The 18576-nt window shown below is 43.6% G+C and overlaps 1 protein-coding gene across 1 annotated transcript in view; it reads left to right on the forward strand.

Annotated features, from left to right (window-relative positions):
* LOC311239408 (complement component C8 beta chain-like) overlaps window positions 1–18576 on the forward strand; it is a gene marked incomplete at both ends in the record, with an annotated part of 85060 nt that overhangs the window by 38 nt on the left and 66446 nt on the right. Inside the window, 3 exon segments of the mRNA XM_084327712.1 lie at window positions 1–12; window positions 13905–14028; window positions 18378–18456. The exon segment at window positions 1–12 is cut by the window's left edge and continues 38 nt beyond it. Coding sequence (XP_084183838.1) covers window positions 1–12; window positions 13905–14028; window positions 18378–18456 — 215 coding nt within the window.

Raw genomic sequence — 18576 nt, forward strand, 5'->3', positions numbered from 1 at the left:
GGAAGAGAAGAGGTCAGTGAGCTGTTGAGAGTAAAGGGAGTGACTGCGGAACACTGTGTCCTTCACACCTGGATCACACCTGGATCACACCTGGATCACACCTGGATCACACCTGGATCACACCTGGATCACACCTGGATCACACCTGGATCACACAGACACATTCTGGATTTTCAAAACATTTGTGAAATCTCTCTGCAGTTAAAGTTGACATTCGGTCACCCTAGGACCTGCTTTCCTCCTTAGACCAGAGACTCCTCAGAATGACACCCAGACTTTGGCCGTGTGTTCTCCTCCAATCAGATGACCTTTGAACCAGGAAGTGACCTTTCACCATCTGTGAACCCTCAAACAGAGAGCAGGCGGCTGTTGTGTCCTCCTGTTATGCACTACTGGGGGTATATCTATGAAGACTAATAAATGGCCGTTGGGACATGGAGAGGAGACAAATTATTTTTAGAGACACGTCAGGAGGAGGGACGTTTTATGTGGTCGACCGTCACGTTGGATAACTGCCACCAGGCGAGGACGGCGCCGAACAGATGGATTCACCAAATGTTCTCATAACACCAACTGACTTGACCCGTCCATTTGCATGAACAGACTCTGTTTGTGGATCCAGCGAACTCAACTGTGAGCAAAAGCTTTCTCTGACTGCAGCATCCTTTTAACGCTAAAAGATCAAAATAGAATATTTCTGTTTTTTGTAAGGTGTGAATTCTTGAGTTAGACGACGGCAAGTCGTCATAGATAACAAAATGTTTTTTTTTAAGGCATCGAGTAAAATGTTTTGCCAAATCGTCTATTTTGTAAATAAGATCTCCTCCCCCGGTCCCCTTCACCTGAGCCTCTGTGCCATAAGATAGCTCTGCCTCTCGGAACGCCAACCACCTGTGGTTCTCTCTTAAGCAATGCCCTACCAGCACCCAGCACCTCTGTTGTTAAACGTCTGGATGTTTGCTTTGCTTTCGTTGCCAATTTTCTTTCTTTTTACTTTTTTTGTTTTGTTAAAAAAATAAAAGAATAACTTTGTTTTTCTGTTTTGGTCTGTGACATAATGAACTGTGAATCTGTGTTACATAGTCGTTCAAAGCAATGCCTGCCATAACCGTCTCACTTGTTTTGAACTCAACAGAAAGAAGTGAGGGGGTCCTCATGCACACACAAATAAAGGGAGGGGGGGGGGGGGTGCGTCGGCCCAACAGGCAAGTCACTGTCACTTTTATGGGGGGGGTGTTGTGTGGGAGATTCGTCCTGCATATTCTTGTTTTTAGATATTCTAGTTTTCCGAAAACGTGATCCCCTTCCTTCAATATTTGCTTTCGAATTTGACCTACTACTCGTATAACTGGGTGGTCTTTTTGGAGCAAAACCAAAATCAATAAGTCCATTCTGATATGGTATGATTTAATACAAACATTATGCCCAGAGCATCTCTATGCCTTATCAGTTGTACAGTTTTTTTTTTGTTTTGTTTGTTTGTTGTTGTTGTTGTTGTCGTCGTCGTCCGCTCTCTGTTCTTTTCGCCCAGTCATTATATACAATAAAGAGGTCATTGTTGCAACAAAGCATTTGGGCATATTTGTCAGTCTGCTCCACTGAAAACAAAAAGATGGCAACTTTATATGATGAAATAATAGAGATGATATCACTATGTACTTCTTGACTCAATGATGAAGATGATAAAGTGTAAACCTGGTTGTGTAAGAAAAAGAAAATCTAAATAGTCTGAAATATTTTGTAAATTTTATTTATGAAATCGAGAATTGTCATGGAAGAGAGAAAAATGACTTTTGTACGTATGTTTCTCCCCACTCACTGTATACTCATCCCACTCACTGTACTCATCCCACTCACTGTACTCATCCCACTCACTGTACTCATCCCACTCACTGTACTCATCCCACTCACTGTACTCATCATCCCACTCACTGTACTCATCCCACTCACTGTACTCATCCCATTCACTGGACTCATCCCACTCACTGTACTCATCCCACTCACTGTACTCACCCCACTCACTGTACTCATCCCACTCACTGTACTCACCCCACTCACTGTACTCATCCCACTCACTGTACTCACCCCACTCACTGTACTCATCCCACTCACTGTACTCATCCCATTGTTCAGTCACAAATAAAATATCATGTGATTCCCACGTTTCCCTTGAGCTTTGATTTACTGCTGGCAGACTCTTAAGGAATATAAAGTCCTAGTTATTGTAGTACTATTACAGGATTATGAAGTTCTAGATACTGTATTACAACAGGAATATAAAGTCCTAGATACTGTAGTACTATTACAGGATTATGAAGTCCTAGATACTGTAGTACTATTACAGGATTATGAAGTCCTAGATACTATAGTACTATTACAGGATTATGAAGTCCTAGATACTGTAGTACTATTACAGGATTATGAAGTCCTAGATACTATAGTACTATTACAGGATTATGAAGTCCTAGATACTATAGTACTATTACAGGATTATGAAGTCCTAGATACTGTAGTACTATTACAGGATTATGAAGTCCTAGATACTATAGTACTATTACAGGATTATGAAGTCCTAGATACTGTAGTACTATTACAGGATTATGAAGTCCTAGATACTGTAGTACTATTACAGGATTATGAAGTCCTAGATACTATAGTACTATTACAGGATTATGAAGTCCTAGATACTATAGTACTATTACAGGATTATGAAGTCCTAGATACTATAGTACTATTACAGGATTATGAAGTCCTAGATACTGTAGTACTATTACAGGATTATGAAGTCCTAGATACTATAGTACTATTACAGGATTATGAAGTCCTAGATACTATAGTACTATTACAGGATTATGAAGTCCTAGATACTGTAGTACTATTACAGGATTATGAAGTCCTAGATACTATAGTACTATTACAGGATTATGAAGTCCTAGATACTGTAGTACTATTACAGGATTATGAAGTCCTAGATACTGTAGTACTATTACAGGATTATGAAGTCCTAGATACTATAGTACTATTACAGGATTATGAAGTCCTAGATACTATAGTACTATTACAGGATTATGAAGTCCTAGATACTATAGTACTATTACAGGATTATGAAGTCCTAGATACTGTAGTACTATTACAGGATTATGAAGTCCTAGATACTATAGTACTATTACAGGATTATGAAGTCCTAGATACTATAGTACTATTACAGGATTATGAAGTCCTAGATACTATAGTACTATTACAGGATTATGAAGTCCTAGATACTGTAGTACTATTACAGGATTATGAAGTCCTAGATACTGTAGTACTATTACAGGATTATGAAGTCCTAGATACTATAGTACTATTACAGGATTATGAAGTCCTAGATACTATAGTACTATTACAGGATTATGAAGTCCTAGATACTATAGTACTATTACAGGATTATGAAGTCCTAGATACTATAGTACAGGGGTGTCAAACTCATTTTCACAGAGGGCCACATCAGCATTATGGTTGCCCTCAAAGGGCCAAAGACCGTATACATGTTAATGTAATGTAAAATAAATGTAGCTACTCATTTACATATTGTTAAACATGTTGTTTCTGTATTTATTACTTATTCAAGTTATACATATTGCATATGCATTTGCATAGATGTAAAAGTATATGTTAGCTTATGTTATTTTAACAAATAATTTTAGTTGATCAGAACCCCATATTACTCCATCAATCAATGATCAAACCATTCAAGTAAATAACAAAGAAGAATATCATCAAATACAAGCTATGACATTAAGTTTGTTCAAAACCTTTTTGTCACAGTCAAGAGGGGCAGAACTAACAACTGTGAGCTGCAAAGAACGCGTGGGACAGATGTAGCAGATGTTACAAAAACAAATGGCTGCACACAACCTTGCAGAGGCCATACATCCAACTAATGGAAGATAGTTTAATTAACGTTAGGTTAGTATAGCGACGCTCGGCGTCACTCTCTGCACTGTCCTCGCACACGTGCACACGCACTGAATAAAGACCACAATGTACCTTTAATCCCAATATTTGTCTGACCACACCCCTATCAGCTTACCCATATAAGCAGGGGTGGGGCCACCCACTCGCCTCCTTCCCAAGCTTTCACCACAAGGCGAGATCAAGGGCTGCAGCGGCGTCGGACGCCGAGCGTCGCTATACTAACAGAACTTGGTTATAGTCATAACCTAACGTTCTGTATCGTATTAGCTCTCGCTCGGCGTCACTCTCTGCACAAGGGAGGCCGAGCGAGAGCCATCGGCCGACAAATACACCCCGCTGAAAGCCCCCCACAACCATCAGAACAGGGAGGGCCGAGCCCCCCCGACCCACCCTAATGGAGGGCACCCCCCCTATTGGGGGCTTCACGGGAGGGCGACGGACCCGACCGTGCGAAGAGGCACTCAAGCAACTCAACGCACAGGGTGAGCAGACCGTGGCTTGACCCCACGACTACACACGCACAACCCGCATGCCACCCGGGAACGAACGGAGGAAACAACCTCGTTACTGCCCCCAGAATCACGGGGTCAAGGGCAAACCCAACCCCGTGGCAAGGCCGTAGCAGCGGAGCGCGAAGGAAGACCCAGACCCACCAAAGGGACTGGACCCCCTGGAACGGGGGCCCGGAGAAGTCCATGATGCCAGCATCAAGACCCCACCAGGTGGGCACTTAGTGACCCCGCCCCCCATATCGCCAGCGTATTCGGACAAAGGCCCCTCAGCCGAGCGGGCCCTGTCCCCCCAATAGTACACCGCCTGGCACACTGACCCTGCAGAACAGGCAGTCAGCATGGCCGTAAGCACACAATAAAGGTTAACCAACGGAAGCAGGCAGCGCACCGGGGAAAAACCAGGCAACAGGCTGTTAACCCTAGCCTGGAGACTGCGGACGAGACAGGCGCCAGAGAGGACAGCTGAACACAGCTGCCCCGGCGGAAGGGGCGTATGCTGGCGTTGTTGCATGACCAAGCCTCCATTTAAAAAAAAACCCACCCAGAGGGGTTGAGGCAGAGAAGGCTGACACGATTGGCAGACGTCATGAACGTGCAGGGGCACCCTCAACCGGTGAACCCGGGAGTTGACACTGCTCCAACACACCAGGGAATCAACCACCTTGGTGTTACCCAATGCAGCAGTTGTTCCTATAACCCCTCAAGAAAAAACTCCAAAACACACCTGCGAGTATACACCGGCTATACCGCAGTACAAGTGTTTCAGTTTTCAAAAAGGGTTAACCCAGGCCTACGGGTCGACGAAACATTACTTCGGACCGGGCCTGGCGATACGGGAAGCACAGGGTCACCAGAGGAGGTCAAAGACCACCCCAACAGGCCCCTCTTCGCCATGCGTGAGAGAAGAGCGAAAAAGAATGGAGAACCAGCCCCAAGCACACCGTACTAGGTATTCCCAGGCGGTCTCCCAACCAAGTACTAACCAGGACCAACCTGTGTAGCGGCCGAGATCCGACGAGATCGAGCGTGTACAGGTTGGCATGGCCGTAAGCCATTACGACAGTGCTGAGTAAAAAATTTACCCAACCAGGGTCTCCATAGCACTTAACCCTGTGACACCCGGACCGACCTGGCATTTTTCCCCCTGAAAAAAGCCCAAGTCCCTCAGGATACCAGAACAGCAGATCTGCATCCCCGGCGGACAACGGGTTCAACTGATCCGGACCAGCGTGACCAGAACCAGTCCCGTGCCCTAACCACGCCGACATGCCTACTCCAGGAGAAAGGGCAGATATGCGTGTTGATCTTAACATGAAAAGAAGGCGCCACCCAGACCCGGTGGCCCACTCCCAGGGCGTGAGACCCCTCTACATATGTTCAGATCCATTCCGTCATCATCCCCCAGACATGAACGAGAATCCGTCGATAACCAACCCAGGTCGTGGGATGTGGTCGTCGGAAGAGGAAAAACCTCCATCCCAGTTGCTTTATAAAAACGCTGTTTTAACCTCAAGCAACCAAGGCGTGCCAGTCAGTCGCCTGTTTACAGCGAGCTAGCACTATACGTGCGTCGGGACACACCCACATCAATGAACAGGCTATTTAGACCTGTCATTGAATCCCCAAGGCGCCCAGGGGAACGACAAGAGGGGTGTGACACTTCCTAACTCCAACTCTTTTTTAATAGAAAAGAAGGAAGCACCAACAGTATGTATCCCAGTCTACACAGCCGGGGGTACACATTTTTCACATTTTTACATCCCACCACCCTCCCATAGGAAGGAGATGGGAATCCCCAGAGAGACTTCCCACACGAGCTGTACAGATTGAAAAGAATATATTGCACCTTGAGCCATGTAAAAAATTGGTTTTAGGGCTCTCCGGGGAAGAGGCACCGAACCCATACACACTCAATAATCGAATTGAATCGAATACATACACAATAGAATAGGACACCTTCTAGAGGGTCCACTCACCTTGACAATCTGAGGAGGAGGCTCTGTACTCTGAAGGAGGCTCCCTCACATGGAAGGAGGAGTCCGAACTCACAGAAGGCCCGAATAGGCGCTTGGTGAGGAGGAGCCCTGACCACCCCCCGAAAACAGATCCATCACATGGACCTGAACAGCACACGGAAGTCCTACCAACAGAGACGCGCACGGTGACGTACTCTATGGCGGGGGAATTTCTGCGGTGCACACGCCCAATATTCCAGGCCGTGGGACCAGGAAACTCCCTCCCCCCCCCCCCCCCCTCACCCCGTAACGTGCCGAACCGCAACGTGACAGGAACCTTGAAGGACAGGGGGTGTACCCCTGACCAACAGAAAAAAGGGGGAGAGGAAAGGTTACCAGTTCACCCCTTTACGACCCCACACCCATGATACGATGTAATGACAAAAAGAGAGTATGACACAGTCATAGTCAGCTCTATGAAGCGTTTGACAGCTTCACACAGCGCATGAGCTAACCTGCTATCTGATTTTTACTAAGGAAAAAACACAGAATAGAGAGGGCTCTCTAAGAGCCCCGGTCCAAACTTACACATGTGCTTCTGTGGCCAGTCCAACCCAGTTGTAGGTCACATGACACACACAACCCATCATCACCTACAAAAAATGGCAAAAACACTCTACAGAGGAACGCCGTTTTTCATAATGAGAGAATACATAATTCTCGATTAGTATCGGCCACAGGCCTTGCTAAGCACACACGAAAGCGACCAACAATCTTTTCTTTTAGGAAAATAAAGGTTCTCCAGCAGATTTAGCACAACCTCAGCAATCAAGCTAAGGGTTACATCGTATCCCTACCACACATTGACACAATGTAGTGCAACAACATGTCCACTCTGATAGGAGGATGAAGAAGTCCCCAGGGAACCGGGGGGAAAAACACAATCCTCCTACTTTACCCTTAATACGGCCAGTTAAAACAGGAAAACCTGTTAATATGTGAACACACTGTTTATTGTCATTACAGGCTGAGAAAAGAACCATTCTTTACTCATTTGTCACTAAGCATAGCTTCATAGGTTAGTTAACCCCCTTAGTTGTGAGTACACGGTACATATAAACACACATGATGTTTCTCACACAACAACCAGATCATTTTCACATCTGTAACAACAACCCGATTTGCACGGAGAAGCTAATTACCAGTGACAAGACAATTCACACATAACTCGCGTCGTATCCTAAATGTATTGCAGCAACACACGTTTTTGGAAAACATCGTTATTTACAAAACATTTAGAAGGTAAAGCCAGAAGACGTGTATAAGGTCTGGTCAGACCTGGCCTACCCGGAGCGTAGATCAACGAAGTGCAGTCTCAAGGCCCCGTAGTAAACACAGCCGTCCTGTGTTGCCGACCCGGCCAGCATCGCCGCTCCAACCCGTCGCTACGGTCCCCTTTGTTGACGCAATCCTTGCCGTCCTGGCTCAGGGCAGGGTCGACGAACATCGCCTGTCAAAGATGACGTCGTAGTCAAGAGTGTAAAACAGGTTATAATCAAAGCACGTTCAACAGAGTAGCATTAAGCTAACGGCCGCCCTAACCGTCGGACGATATCCGCCCCCGCCCGCGAGACGCAGAGCGAACGGCGCGCGCGACCAAAGAGTAGCTTCGAATCCCCCCCGCCTGTGAGGGAGAGGAGAGTCGGGAACCGCGGCGGCGCGCGAGGTGCCGGAGCCACCCCGCGCTGGACCTAGGCCGATAGCAGCAAGCTAACGTTCCCCAGCCTAACCTAGTAGGCCACCTAGTGATCACAGCAGGCTAGCGCTGCAGCTAACAGCTGACTGGCTAACAGTAGGCCACCACTAGCACGTAAGCTAAGCAGCTATCACCTGAACGTGTACACAATGATATAACACTCACCCAGACAGGCCGCCGTTCTGAAACTCTCCTCACTTTTTAAGAGAAAAGAAAAACAAGATGTTAACACAGTTTTACAACGGTGATTTTACCACACCCGACGGAGCCAGCACAATACCCAACTGGCCTGTGTAGCTGACTTTGAACACAGATCTTCCGCTATCGAACATCTATGCCCATATCTCCTCGTGAGGGAATACTCTCATTTGGATATGAAAGAAGGGGCCTACACGGTGACAGAGAGATATCCACTCGTCCAGAAAACACAGGGATCACCAGTGTTAATGGTCGTGGCCCACTAGTTAAAACTATAATGGGCTTCAGACCAAGGTCTTCTGTCGCCTAAGAGGCTGAACAAAGGACCCTAGCCTGGGGCCGGTTTTCATAAACATTGTCAATTAGCCCCCATAGCACTAACAGACAAGTGGAGCCTGCCAGCAAAACATAACTCACCAAACCCGGAACCCACCGCTTCTCACAACAGCGGCGCGTCCTACAGCCCAGCTGTGTCTTTACCGCAACCAGCACACAGCAAGGACTGCAGTTGGAAAAGCATGTAGCGGCGCGAACTCCCAATACGAAAACCGGTGGAGGATTTTTAGAATGATCATCATCTTCCAGACACTCCAGTACGAAGACAATATCGCCGTATTTTCTCGAAAATAGTGAGAGAGAAAATAAAGATATGATGTCAACGTATCCTTGTTTTCCAACTCTTCTCCTACCATCACATCACTTCAAGTGTGGGGATCTACCGAGGCACTTCCTTGTGGTGAAAGCGAGAAGGAGGCGAGTGGGTGGCCCCACCCCTGCTTATATGGGTAAGCTGATAGGGGTGTGGTCAGACAAATATTGGGATTAAAGGTACATTGTGGTCTTTATTCAGTGCGTGTGCACGTGTGCGAGGACAGTGCAGAGAGTGACGCCGAGCGAGAGCTAATACGATACAGAACTTTAATTAACAGATTGCAGAATGGGTACAGTACAGTACAGCTCAATACACACAATTGTTAAGGGGATGCAGACCAGAGAAAGACTTTCGACTTGTTTACATCAGGGTCCTCCATTTTCAATTCGTAATGAAATTGCTATTATGTGTCTGCATGAACACACAACTGTAACTGTACTCAAAAATAACAAAATAAGGGTTGTCTCAGTTCACAACTATATTGGTCAAGTTTTGGGTGGGACTTGTTTGCGTCCCTACAGCTTCTTATTCAATTGAGCGAGATGCTCGGTTATGTCACACAGCCAGCTTGCATCTGACAGTTCAGACAATATTTCTTCAACCCTTTGTTACCTATTCCGCCTGGATCTTTTTTGTATTTTGGGCTGTAAAATTGTCAAAGAATGTCTGAGGAGTAAGTGCTTTTGGCTTTTTTCCTTTGTTACTTCATCAATACCTCAGATGTTCAACACACATGTATGTGTAAGAATGTGTAATAACTAAGGCTGTCAAAGCTTTATTAACGCATTAACCCACAATTATTTTAACGCCGCTATTTTAACCCAAGATTAATGTAAAAAAGAAAAAGATATATATATATATTTTTTTTTACTAGAGCTCTTGGGGGGCCACATCAAATGACGTGGCGGGCCATGAGTTTGACACCTATGCTATAGTACTATTACAGGATTATGAAGTCCTAGATACTGTACTACAACAGGAATATGATTGGTTACCAGGCCACACAACGTTATTGTTCAGTGGCATCAGTTCTACATATAAGACCATGGATCCACCAGAGGAGGCTCTTTTCATACAGTAGAGAGGTTTTTAGTCATTATTACACAACTACATCAGTGAACTGTCCATAGATTATCTGAAAGTGAAGATAGCAATAGTCAAGTCAAGTCAAGAGTTTTAATTGTCACGGCATACTGGCATACAGGTATACAATGAAATGCGGCTACTATATTAAAGTGTACTACATGAATATGAAGTCCTAGTACAACAAGAATATGAAGTCCTCGATAATGAATATGAAGTCCTAGATAATGAATATGAAGTCCTACATAATGAATATGAAGTCCTAGATAATGAATATGAAGTCCTACATAATGAATATGAAGTCCTAGATAATGAATATGAAGTCCTACATAATGAATATGAAGTCCTAGATAATGAATATGAAGTCCTAGATACTGTACTACAAAGATATATGGAGTCCTAGATACAACAGGAATATGATTGGTTACTAGGCCACTGGGGGCGTAAAGGTACACGTATCCGTACCGTACCGAACAGCTGTGTAACGAACGAATACACCGGTATGTTAACCACTAACGACCACCCACCGGGGGCTGTTTTTTTCACAATCTAATATAATATATATATATATATATTTTTTTTTACAAGTCGATTATACATTTCAATATAGAATATTCGTTGACAGCCCTACAAGTACAATTCGTTACTGCACACACACTACATCACCCCTGAGTGGAACATGGAAAGTCAAACTTTCCCCCACTGTACCGAAAACCCGTACCGAACCTTGACTTCAAAACCAGGGTATGTACCGTACCGTGGTTTTTGTGTACCATTACACCCATATAGGCCACACAACGTTATTGTTCAGTGGCATCAGTTCTACTCTATAAGACCATGGATCCACCAGAGGAGGCTCTTTTCATACAGTAGAGAGTCAGCCATGAGTCATTATTACACAACTACAACTACATCAGTGAACTGTAACTGAACAAGCTGGTGAGGAAGGCTAGCTCCGTGGTGGGAGTCGAGCTGGTCAGACTAGAGGTGGTGGCAGAGAGGAGGATGAGAAGGAATCTGGCTGCTATCCTGGATAATCCCTCCCACCCCCTCTATGATGATCTAGTCAAGATGAGAAGCACGTTCAGTCACAGACTCATACCCCACCCGACACTTAACTAACCACCTTGGCCAGTCCTTCGTACCAGTGGCCATCAGGCTCCACAACAGTGGGCAGGGACTGCTGCCAGCAGCCGGAGAACTAACGGCAACATAATTCGAGAACTACTAGGAATGTCTGATCACTGAGTCTGACTCCCACCTAAACGGACAACGTAGAACGTATGATGTATATCACGCCATACGTACCTTATGCTTATTGCACCTGTGTATACTGTATACTTACTTACTCATAGTATTTAGATTCTAGTGTCCATTGTAACTATATTTATTGCAATGCATAATATAACTGATTGGGCATACAGACCCTCATCTGCACCTTAATTACACTGCCTACTTGCTCATATGCGTATACTCAGAGTTAATTATATTGTTATATTGTTTACACTGCCTATTTAAACTTTTCTACTGTACTATAATTGTATTACCTGTATTATGTCTTCTACTATTACCATGTACCTGTACCTCCCCTCCCCCCTCCCCATGATGCTATGATGCCGGAATTTCCCCAAGGGGATCAATAAAGGAATGTCTTATCTTGTTTTCTGAAAGTGAAGATAACGAAACTATATGAAAGTGTTTTCTCTTCGTTTGTTTTCAATTAACAGTGTGATGTCATAGAAATATCATGTCCATCAGTAAATCCTAATTTCACATTGAGTAGTACACTGCACAGGGGAGGTACATTTGAACAGTGCCGGTTATTTTGCCCTATTCACTGGCTGTGTGTGATCACATGACGTGGTTAAGACTTGTGTCATTCTGTAGTTCATTCATTACAGGTCAAAGGTTATTGAAAGATAGTAAACAGATGTGGCAGGAACAGTAATCCGATCACACAGGCCTGGTTTCGGGAATTTACAATGTTTGAAAGCATTGGGAAATGTTATTTTATTTGTTCTGTTATCTGCCATCTCCCATCTAGAGAAAATTGTTGTAAACATATAAAGTACATATTTATCTATAGCCAACAATCAAATCAAATCAGAGATAAGCAACAAAATCTAGAGGACTCAAAGTCTGAACTGTTTTCACAATGCAGTCCAATAGTGGCAATGGCTGTCCTGAATTATATCCCCCACTGTACAGTCTCCCTAGGAAATGCATCCAGATCTGTGTCCCGAAATATGATGATGATGATGATGATGATGATGATGATGATGATGATGATGATGATGATGATGATGATGATGATGGAAGTCCTGAATTCCTATTACATATAGCTCCAACTACAGCTCTGAGCTTAACGTCCTAACGTAAAGGTTGCACAGAGTTCATAGCCCGGTCAGTATCGATCAATTTGTGTTTACACAAAAGCAGATCACAGTGAACGAACACAGTGCTGTCTGTCAGTCAAAAGTAACTACCATGCTATCTGTAGCAATGCTGAAGAGTACAACCAATGCGAATCGCAGCCTCCTCCACTTCATGTTCAGCTTGGCACTGCGCTAAGGTAGGAACGTTACTTTCTTTCTTTGTTTCAAGTACAAGAGATCAAAGCTGTCGTCTGCAGATTCTGTAGTCTGTGTATAATTTCTCCTGAAATTTACTTTAAGTAGGTTATTAGCAGTTATTAATGAAGCTCTTTCATAAGAAGTATGAAATACTAAAATGTGAACTGATCAAACATCTACTGTAATTATTTCCAGTTGGAAGTTTCTGAGCAGGAGTGATTTCACAATATTTTTCCCCCTCTTCATTTGAATTAATTAATTAAATCTTTCTTTATACTCGATAAATACACTGAGTAATTAAACTAATTTTATAGTGTCGTCGAGTTATTACATTCACAAATGTCACAGTGCGTTAATAAATACAGAAACCTCAGACGATCAGAACAATTAAGAACAAAAAACTGAGGTAACAATTTAACAACAAATACATAATGGGTCGAAAAAACTATAGGCACTTCTAGTGTCTATGAGGTTCTAAACCGACCCATAGACACTAGAAGTGCCTATAGTTTCAGAGTTTCCTGCAGGGTGTTCCATTAGGTCGGGGCAGAAAAGCCAAAAGCAGATCTACAGTACAGTAGTTCAGTACAAACTGCACTGTAAGTGTAAGCCAATCACTGGATAGTGTATGGCAGGGTCCAGTGGCCCATTCCAATAAAGAAGTAATATACTTTGGACAATTTCTCATTATTTTGACTTAACACTGGTAAGATCCATCTATCTATCTATCTATCTATCTATCTATCTATCTATCTATCTATCTATCTATCTATCTATCTATCTATCTATCTATCTATCTATCTATCTATCTATCTATCTATCTATCTATCTATCTATCTATCTATCTATCTATCTATCTATCTATCTATCTATCTATCTATCTATCTATCTATCTATCTATCTATCTATCTATCTATCTATCTATCTATCTATCTATCTATCTATCTATCTATCTATCTATCTATCTATCTATCTATCTATCTATCTATCTATCTATCTATCTATCTATCTATCTATCTATCTATCTATCTATCTATCTATCTATCTATCTATCTATCTATCTATCTATCTATCTATCTATCTATCTATCTATCTATGATAACAGAAATTCACAGGCCAAGGTCCTCATTTGGAAACCCAAAGCTGTCCTGAACTCAGTTACAACACTGTTAATAATGTACTGTATATCATCTGTACCTTCTAGTGACGTTGCTGTAGTGAAAGCCAGCGGGAGGAGCCCGCTGTTGGTTCCGTGGGTGATGAGGCTGCAGCTCCTCCGGTGGACTGTGCCCTCTCAGAATGGACCCCCTGGACGCGCTGTGACGTCTGCCAGAAGAAGAGGGTGAGGAAAATGATGCCGACCACCAGGGCCATTTCGAGCTTTTTGGGGGCCCTATGCAAAATGTTAATTGGGGGCCCCTATTTTGTGGAACTATGGTGGGGGGATTCCAAACCCTTTAAGGTGGGTATGCCATGCATTTAGTTGTTCTCAATTGCTTTGGTGCATTTCTCTGATCAGAACTAAAGTTCTCATAACTGTTAGTTCAACCTCCACAACATTTAGTCATTTGTGCACATCATAGTTGCAGTTTCTCATTCCTCCGAACAAATTGCAAATGCTTTTGGACATGCATCAATTGCTTTCATACAATTCTCTGCTGTTTTATAACATTATCATTTGCTTATGTCATGTCAGTCAAAATTAACTACACTTATGACTGCTGAATAGTCATTCCCTACAGTGTGCGACCCATAGCATGATCTTTGGGTGAGCCGCGTCGGGGGGGGGGTGGGGGGGGGGGGGTGGTGCGCGGCGCGCCTCTCAGCGAGGAGTGCTCAGGAGTCGGACTGTGTAATCGCAGACGTTACTAGTCTGTAGCCTGTAGTAGGTAGAGTAGAGTTAGAGTAGACAACTCACTTACCGTCCGGCCGTCTGGACGGGGCTTCCACAGCACATTCCATGATAAAAAAAAGTATCTATTTAGTTAGATAGAGATGATTATCTCTCAGACTCCTGACTTACTAACAATATGAAATACTCCTGGTCCCAAGCATTATTTTCTCGACTGACGAGTCACTGAGCTTGCTTCGACCACTAGGAAACGCGCCCATATTTCATATCATATTTGAAGACCCTAATAGGCTACATTTATTTGCTTGCTGCATTTACATTGGCTGCGACGAATCGATACATTGGCTGCCTGCAGTGACGCTGACGCCCACCACAGTCACCACTGTGAGTGACGTGAATCTCAAAACAATGATTTATATTTAACTAATAATAGTCCCCACGGCCACCGGAGCAGCACCAGCCGCAGGTGTAATTGCGCCTGTAGATGATCCGATTCCCGCCTCCTGCTGCTCTGTCAGCTTCACTGTCAGTGAATAATATATAATAGTAATTTAGAGACCCCCCAAAAAATCGCAAATCAAGTTTGCAGGGGAGCTGATGTCTGATCTAGGGGAGCTATAGCGGTCCGGGCTCCCCTCGTGGATCGCACCCTGATTCCCTATAAAAACGAATAGTCCTCATTTCATTGCTTGAGTCATTACATACAAACATTTTGAACTAGTTGTCAAAATCTGTCAATTGTGGACCATGTTGTCAATCACGGCTGAGGCTGGTCGAAGGGTGCAGCCAAATGTTGAGAGAACCACTGTAAATTATGTAAATTACTATATTCAAAAATGTAGTCGGGAGAGCAGGTGTGTATACTGGAGAGTAATTCAGCACTAAACAATCTGCACTGCACTACTGCCATTGTGTCATACATGAAGCTTGCAGTGGGACAAGAACTTGTTACATTTGACATTTTACATTTAGACTTACAGCTTTACTGCAGCACAGATTTACTGTATTGTAGTGTTACAGTAAAGATTTGCCATATTTACAGTATGGTACTGTACTGCAGCATTTTACAAGTGGGAAGCACTGTTATTGTACACTACAGTAATATGGGTTACTGTAAAGCAGTACTGTATATCTCATGTTTGCTGTACATTACTGTAATTTTACTCTGCACCACATAGGATTGCAAGACAACCTCACAGAGGTGGAAGAGGGCCCCTTTTTACTCCGCAACAAGAGGAAGCCATTTGTGCAATGGTGATTGCAAACAATGCCATAAATTTGAGAGAGATACAAAGCGCTGTTATAGAGGATGACAATATCTTTGGGAATATTGAATCCGTTTCAATTGCTACAATTGACAGAGTGCTCAGGAGAAATGAAATGCGCATGAAACAATATACAATGTGCCATTTGACCGGAACAGTAACAGAGTGAAGGAGATCCGGCACCAGTATGTACAGGTAAAACATGTGTTCTATGCATATAATGTTCAGTGCTGTAAACTGGTTACTTTGTGTAGTGCCATGCAGTACACTTACATGACAGTTCATACTGTACAATAGGTTGTCCAAAATGCATTATGTTACACAGGAACAGTTTATAGTTTTTTTCTCTCTCTCTTCAGGGATAAAGCTTGTACCAGGGAACCGCTGCACACATTCATATACGTTGATGAGGTGGGTTTCAATCTGGCAAAAGGTAGAAGGTGTGGAAGAAATCACATTGGACAGAGAGCAACCATTGATGTCCCAGACCAACAAGGAGGGAATATTACAATGTGTACAGTGTGTACAGTAATGTGTAACTGTAGATTTCAAATGGCTGTGCAAATAGTGTATAGTGCTGTCTTGAGCATTTTCAGGTAGTGTCACCAAGATCTGACTTTTTTGCATTGGAAAACACTTACAGAGTGATCTGTCATAATGAAAACATGACAAAGCCATTTGACTATCTTGTTCATAAACAATGGTGTCAGGACTTTTCATTTTGATGACACTGGCACTTTCATTAACATTTAAATGCATCAATCTGGTGCACTTTAAGAGGGAAAAGAGGCTAGATCCGTGAAAAAAACCTATATATTTTTTTTCTCACAAATTCAAACAAAGTTTGAAAATGCAACAAAACAGTAAGCTACTTATGTATTTTCTTTTATATAAAGAGACGCCCACTTGCGGTCATAAGCAGTTACACAACGGTTAAATTTTTTAAGCTGATGATTTGTTACATCCCTACAGGATATATCTATCTACCTTTTTATTTTTTGGGCATTTTCGGGGGCCCTATGCAACCGCATAGTCCGCATATGGCAAGAAACGGGCCTGCCGAACACAGTCAGAGGCTCATAGGACTTTGGAGCTAATGTCAAAAACTGTGATCCAGAAATATTGACAAACGGTTAGTCTCACAACCAAAAAGTAAGATTTTTTTTCCCGTTTGATACAAGGACTAAAGCATTGTAATTGCTGTGTTTCGTGGCTGTAAAATGTTTGTCTATGATGTTTATAAACGTTGAAGTCTAACAGAACTACACCCTGATGTACAATTGTTAGTCCAAATAGGCAACTGAGGTGATTATCATTAAATTACTACTGCGGTCAATGAGCTGTGGCATTGCACCATATTGTATGGCAAAACACATCATGAGAGTTCCATGATTATACCAGTATACCAGGCAGAAGGTGAGGGATATTGAATCGGTCCCGGTGAGTCTAATCTCCCCTAGAGCACCAAATGTGCCAGGACTGGCCCTGATTAGTAGGCTACTGCATTGAATTTCCAAATTCCTCTTGGCAGTAGAGCAACAGTGCAGTCAGCATGTAAAAAGGTCCTCTACAATGACCACGTATGTACATCCAGGGGCGTAGCTGGGGGGGGGGTAGCTTAGGATGATTCCAAGGGCCCAGCACTGAGGGGGGGCCACAATTTTTTTTTTTTTTTTTTTTTACTAGACATCACTCAGGTGTATTATTGATGCTCTCATTGATACTATGTTTGTTTCTGAAGTGTGTGTGTGTGTGTGTGTGTGTGTGTGTGTGTGTGTGTGTGTGTGTGTGTGTGTGTGTGTGTGTGTGTGTGTGTGTGTGTGTGTGTGTGTGTGTGTGTGTGTGTGTGTGTGTGTGTGTGTGTGTGTGTGTGTGTGTGTGTGTGTGTGTGTGTGTGTGTGTGAGATATATAGAGAGAGAGGGGGGGCTTTGGTAGACTATTGCATTGGTCCATTCATTGAAGATCCTTTACTAGGCTCACCCACCAACAGTGCAGGTGCTGAACTGCTGATCCGAATGTATAGGTAAAAACCATATTATGCGTTTTCATCAATAAAAAAATGGCCAAAAAAATTCCGGCTTACGCGCGCTCGCATTCACTGGGGGCCTACAAATACATTCTTTCATGGGGCCCAGAATCTGGAGCTACACCCCTGTGTACATCATCACAGCGGAGAGAACAGCAGTGAGTTTAAATGTCTCTCCCCTGTGGCCCATAGTTGGACCTGTGCTGCATCTCAATAGGGTCGAGAGATTCACTGCTGGATCCATGGCTACCTCTCTCTTGTTGGCACAGGTTTCTGCTGATGCACTGCAGCGCAGCATCTAATCCGGTTTATATAGTGGGAGACAAAACCAACCTTGACATGACAGTGTGAAAACAACCCACTGATCTAATTCCGGCTGTCGTAATTCCCAGGACTGTACAGCACGCACTGAGTGTGCAGTAAATTAAACCTTTATTGAGAAGTGCCTATAACCCTTCTCTGTCTCTGTCTGTTTCTAGCTCTCTCTTTCTCTCCTCTGTCTATCTCTATCTGCCCCTCCCCCCTCTCTCTATCTCTCTCTCTCTAGTATCGCTATGCTAAACTCATCCAGCCATCTCAGTTTGGAGGGGAGCCATGTAATATCCATGGCAGGGAGGAGGAGCCATGTACCACGCCAGCCGCATGAATACTTTCCCCAAGGTGGTTGTCCTTCCGCGTTCGGTTTACGCGGCCTGATTGGCCACTGCCGCTTCTCTCAATGCCCAAACGCTCGCTCCTAACTTTCT

This window comes from Notolepis coatsorum, assembly GCF_963971535.1.
Source record: "Notolepis coatsorum genome assembly, chromosome: 13".
NCBI classification, from domain to species: Eukaryota; Metazoa; Chordata; class Actinopteri; order Aulopiformes; family Paralepididae; genus Notolepis; species Notolepis coatsorum.